This window comes from Juglans regia, chromosome 2 (genome assembly GCF_001411555.2).
Source record: "Juglans regia cultivar Chandler chromosome 2, Walnut 2.0, whole genome shotgun sequence".
NCBI classification, from domain to species: Eukaryota; Viridiplantae; Streptophyta; class Magnoliopsida; order Fagales; family Juglandaceae; genus Juglans; species Juglans regia.
Window position 1 is genome coordinate 11,615,320 of NC_049902.1, and position 5,813 is coordinate 11,621,132.

General features: G+C 37.3%; 1 protein-coding gene across 3 annotated transcripts; it reads right to left on the bottom strand.

Annotated features, from left to right (window-relative positions):
- Positions 1 to 252: 252 nt before the first annotated feature.
- On the bottom strand, positions 253 to 5,304 carry LOC109006427 (release factor glutamine methyltransferase). Of its 3 annotated transcripts, none has more exons than XM_018985695.2 (4): positions 5,208 to 5,304; positions 3,888 to 4,670; positions 1,732 to 1,977; positions 253 to 544 (listed from the first exon to the last, which is right to left on the bottom strand). In XM_018985695.2, the coding sequence occupies exons 2-4, from the start codon at positions 4,605 to 4,607 to the stop codon at positions 404 to 406; spliced, it is 1,107 nt and encodes a 368-aa protein (XP_018841240.2). In that variant the 5' UTR covers positions 4,608 to 4,670; positions 5,208 to 5,304; the 3' UTR covers positions 253 to 403. The 3 variants fall into 3 exon arrangements, with proteins under 3 accessions (XP_018841240.2, XP_018841241.2, XP_018841242.2); XM_018985696.2 differs by lacking the exon at positions 5,208 to 5,304 and adding an exon at positions 4,949 to 5,167; XM_018985697.2 differs by lacking the exon at positions 253 to 544 and adding an exon at positions 555 to 720.
- Positions 5,305 to 5,813: the final 509 nt, after the last annotated feature.

Below are 5,813 nucleotides of genomic sequence, written 5' to 3' on the forward strand. Positions count from 1 at the left end.
TCACTCATGAGGAGGGGTGCATGAATGAAATTTTTCTGGGGGCGAGAGAATAAACTATACAAGAGCAGGTGTAAAATTATCACACACAAGCATCCCTAGCCATTTTACTTTTTAAGCCAAACACCCTGTGCATGTGGTGTGTTTGGGCTTTAGAAGTTTCACGATTTCAAGCTTCAACACAGCACAATTCAGATGAGGACCCTCTACAGAGTCACTGGAACCCAAGAGAGTGAGAAAGGGAGTCATGTAAAGTTCACAACGATAAGCCTCCAAATTTCATAGGTGTGAGATGGCTTATTGTCTCTCATCAGTGGCTAACCAGGAGTACAGCTACCATATTTTTTTTTTTACTTCTTGTTTTTACCTACTCCATGGCAAACATACAATACAAGATTATTACCAATCAAGTTTGTTGTTGACGGAATCCGATTAGAAATCGTTGAATGCCAGCAAAATCGGATACCATATCCACATTGCAGAAGCTGCCTCTGAGATCATTTTCCAAGTACTTTATCAGACACTTGCACTGCTGCTCACCATTTGTCTACGGAAAGAATGGGAAAGAAAGAAACAACAGACAAATTAACCAGTTAAATCAAGAATAGCAACGCATAACCCAGAAGAAACATTGTAATATTTTCCTCCCAGTTGAACTTAATGACCTCCAAACTAATAACAAGTTTGTGTTAATGCTGAGGAATCACTTTAGCTCATACATTCCTGTAAATTGAAAAACAAAGTCAAAATTGCTACAAGAACCGTATTCTTTCTTCATGGAAATCTTTAGATTATTTGTTTAACTGGTGACTAGTATGTAGCATAAGTCAGAAAAAAATGTATATAAATCAAATCCAATGTGCAAGTATATGGAAATCTAAGGGAAACAAACATCAATCTTACTGAATGAAAGGAAGAGATCAATACATAAGACACTCAACTTTGTACTCAAGTTTCTACCTGTAAAGAGATAATGTGATGTTTAGCTAATTTCATAACAAGAAGCAAGCCTTTATCACACACGACCACAGTTTTTCCCTTTATATATGGTCTCATGGGATTAGGGATTACCCATTACTCGATGGGTCCCCAAATAAATCATCAGTTTTTCACCGATGGAACATGGCTCCTAAGGAGTAGAGCATACCCCCAAGACCAAGGCTCTTATCACTTGAGCTAACCCTGAGGGGTTTCCATCAATCAACATATAAAAATTCTTTTGATCAGTAGTTGCTGACAAAAAAAGTCTTACCCTAGCACGCAGGAAATATACAAGAGCACCATCAAGCTAGCAAAAGGAAGAAGTGCGAGAAATTCTAGGAAAGAAGAAATTGAAAAAGCAACACTATATTGGGCCATTATCCAATGATAAAAGGGTATAAGTAAGCAAGACTTGAGCTGAGAGAGAAAAAAGAAAAGAAAAGAATGAATGAAAGACATGAGCTCTGATGACACCGACATTTTACAATCACCGACGCAATGTTTGTTTCTTTCACTCCACAAACACCATAATTAGCATGATGGGATAATTCTACACAAAGTGTATTGTACATTGATTGTTACCAAATTACCATTTCCCACATGTTATGAGTTCCAGCACCTGAGAAGGCATTACCCAATCTATTTTGTAGATTTTGAAGCCTCAATTATTACCAAAAATAAAAAATAAAACAATTTGGTATCACGATCATCTGACTTCTGCAATTTGAATCCTAGGTATTAGAAGATCCATACCTCGAAAATGAAAAATCCACCGGGTTTCAACATTGAAGCAGCCCCATTGCAAAGATGAAAAATATAATCCATGCCAGTGAGACCACCATCTAATGCAAGCTTCGGTTCATGTCTACAAACTTCAGCTTGTAGCCCAGAAATATTGTCACTTGGTATGTACGGTGGATTACTTACAATACCTGCAATGTTTCCTTCCACATCCTTCAATGGTTCGAACCATGATCCTTGCCTTAATTCAATTATATCCTGAGTGGTTTGTTCAAAGTAGAGCATTATTCTTTGGGAAAGAGAAGGAGAAAGGATGAGCTAATAAAATTATGAAACTTTAATTTGTAACCAACATACTTCCAACTTCTTGTGATAAAATAAAATTTATTTCATCAAGAGGCTTTCTTCCATGTATAAAAAGCATCTATACCGACAATACATTCTTCACAAACCAAAGCAACTATCTCTTTAATCTCAATATTTGTTGTAATCTAATTTATAATTCGAGATATATTTTAATTGTCTCAAGTCTCAACACAATGCCTTTCAAGAAAATGGAGAAACTCTATATCTTAGCCACCTTATATTCCATCTTGGGGAGGAAGAGGAGAAATAAGGCATTTTTTTGGATGAAAAATATTTCATTAACTAGAAGCAAGTTCTGCTAATACATCAACCCTGGTACTCACAGGCACCTGCTCCATGTCAACAATTGCATCTATACATTGCAATAGATTCTTAGCTAAATTATAAGCAACTCTATTAGCATCCATAGGCACATGTGCAGCCTGCCACTTGTAGTGTTGAAGAATCTGCTTTGCTTCCTCTATGAAATATACACTCATTTTTTTTTTTATTGGCATTGGGTGTCTGAGAACATAGTCATGACTCCGAGGGTGCATAGGCCCTCGGCAATGAGTTTCCTACAAGTACACTTCAGGTAATTCAAGAGGAAGTTCCTCCAGTCCGATGGCTCCGAAAATTGTTTGCACCTGAGAGGATTCAAACCTTAGACCTCGAGGGAGCACACTACCAAGACCAAGGCCTTTACCACTTGAGCCAACTCCTAGAGGTTATTAAATATAATACTCATGTTTTCAGCCAGATTATTAATTCCATTAACTACCTCTATGGAATCACCCCCTAGGATTACACTTGATAGTTGCAGGTCCCTGCAAAAAAATATAGCTTGAAAAGGAAGCATTATTTATAACTACTGAAGGAACATTATTGACCATTTATTACAGAGTCCAAAACTTTGGACATTAATGTCTTTAGCAATGTCTAAATTGTTTCCACTAGTTAATTCAATACCTAACAGATTCTCCCAAAAGCGTTTGCTAGGACAATGTCTGAGGTTAGCCTGCTTATTGTTCTCCAAAGTTCTTTTTGTATTTAGGCACTTTGGACACTGACCTGTCAATGTACTTATCGATTCAAGATTATAACCTCATAATCTTAAAACGACTCATTATCCTTTGTCCTCAGCTTGTATTTAGATGTTTCCGTTTGTATTCTTCCTGCGTACTTGGGCTATGCCTATTTTCTTGCCTTAATAAAACTCTTATTACTTATATATAAAAAAATAGATTATGAGGATGACAAATGTATGCTAGTATATTTAATTTGTGATGCAAGACCCTCCAATACTACATGAACGCTCAAAAGAATTCACATTACAGCATGATAACTAAATTAAGGCTGTGGTTTGATATAACAAGATCGATTGGTGGTGAAGGTATGGTAAAACAGAAAATTGGGAATGTAGATAAAAGTATTGCCTCACTCCCATTAAAGCATAATTTTTGAGTTTGAATTCATGAGCTTACCCTCCACCCCACTCTAATGGGAGGAGGAACTGCTGTTTAAATAGCAACTCACTATCATTAAAGTGTAATCTTTTAGGAGATCTCACAAGATGCAATACTAATACCTTCAAAAGAAACAATAGTGACAGTTTTGCATCAACTAGATTACTTAATGATCTGAAATTGAGGCCATATTTCACCTTCTATGTTGTATAAATAATCTAATAGAAGAAAATTAGTAACTTCAGGAATTTGATCTCCATGCAGAACAATGGGATGAATGCCAGCATTTTGATAGGGAGTTTTCATGTGAAATTGTTGGACTTGATAACCGTTTATTAGAATGATAAATTTACTAACCTGCAAACCATACCTCTGCAAATTAAAAGCCGCCACAGACAGGGCGATCGGGTTCAAATCTGTTGCAATAACCATCCCACGACTCCCCAGAATCCTTCCAATTCCAACAGCAAGTGCACCACTTCCAGTACCCAAATCTGCCCACAACCCTTCTCTTAAATCTTCATTTTCTGAAACCACATCAGCCACCAAGTCAACAATGAGTTCAGTCTCAGGTCTTGGAATCAAAACCCCTTCTTGGACGCTTAACACCAAGTCCCTCCAATGCTCACACCCAACTATGTACTGAAAAGGCTTCCTCTCTTCAATCCGCTGCTTCCACATATTGTAAAGATCCTCTACGCAGGCCCTTAATCTTACACTTCTTTTACCGTTTTCAATACTCATTTGCGAAAGTACTGAGTCTTCAATTGTATCTTCCACGAGCCACTTAAGCTCCCTGCACAACAGGCTGGAATCAGGGCCATTGTCACTGTCCAGGAACGTTGTCCCAACTGAAGAAGCAAGGCGTTTGGCCCAATCATGCCACTTTTGGAGGTCAGAAACGGTCGCTGAATGCATTGGTGGTCTTAGAAAGAGCGGAATTTGAGGTTTTAAAGATGTATGCGAGGATGACAATGAAGAAGAGTAGAGGGGCCGATGGAGATTGGTACAAAGAGAGGATTTAATAAAAGTCGAGAAATTAGAGGGACAACATGCACGTGTGAAGTTTAGCTTCATTCTTGGGCAATGAAAATGGCAGAAAACTCGGGTACCTCAATTCTATAATCCCATGCTTCGACCCTGATAAAAAGACAAAAACATTAGCATTATCATCCATTAATTCCTAAGCTGCCCTCATTAAAAATAAATAAATCTGGACCCAGTTTAAACCCCGTTAATAATGCCTCTGTAGAAGAAAGCAAGGGGCTTTCTCCGAATTTCCAGGCTTTTAAAGACCCAGTTTTTACCCCCTTTTTTTTTAACTCATGAGGTTTCGTGGCTATTCCCCATTTTCTAAGCAAGCAAACAAAAGGCTTAATAAAGAAAGAACACGAACGGAACATGGAAAAATCCATAACCAGTTAAGCAGAGCTCCTCGCTTCTCTTGCTGTCCTTAGATTCGGTCTTCCGTTCGTGCGTGAAATAGATAGGCGAGAGAAAATGGGAGGGAGAATGAGATAAAACTGGCGTTACAAGAGGGCGGGGGAATTATGTAGGCACCCCACGCTGGGCCTGGTAGTCGCCCGGACCACGAGCATTTCGACCCGGCGACGAGAAGGATTCTGTTATACTGGGATATGGACAGAGAGAGAAATAGAGAGATTCGGCTACACTTACCAGAATGAAGCGAAGGAGGCTGGAGCCGGTAACGGGAAGGAGGAGACGGGCAGAGAGAGAGAGAGAGAGAGGAGGGTGCTAGCTGCCTCGTGGAGTGGTTCGTGAGGGTAAGGCAGAGGATATAAATTTCAGAGCACCACATTTTTTTAAATTTTTGAACTTTTTAATATTTTTTTAATTTATTTTTTTAAAACTAATTTAATTCTCCTATCTATTATTCATATATTAAATATTAGATAAAAAAAAATTAAAAAAATATAGTATAAAGATTATGTAAATAGTTGAAAGTTGTATAATTTTTTCTAAATTTCAAGCAGGTTAGTTCCGTAACGAGTGATTTTTATTACGCAATGTAAGAAACATTTTATTTTATCTTTAAGATTTAAATTTTTAAATATTTTTATTAAATTAAATTATATCATATAAAATTTTTATTAGAGAATCAAAGTTGCTACAAGATGCTACTTTTATCATGTATTTTCTAATAGGATTGCTCGTATTTTAAGATCCTTTTTAATAAATATTATATAGTTTAGACTACAAATAATGTGTCATCTTCATACTTATGGATGGTGAATTGTATTGAAGCTTTCTTACTGACAAGGA

Coding starts and splice junctions, on each gene's coding strand:
- LOC109006427 (XM_018985695.2), bottom strand. CDS start 4,607: ATGAAGCTAAACTTCACACGTGCATGTTGTCCCTCTAATTTCTCGACT. Junction 1,978..3,887: donor TGCAGAGGTATGGTTTGCAG/GTTAGTAAATTT, acceptor CAAACCACTCAG/GATATAATTGAATTAAGGCA. Junction 545..1,731: donor GTGGATTTTTCATTTTCGAG/GTATGGATCTTC, acceptor TTCTTTCCGTAG/ACAAATGGTGAGCAGCAGTG.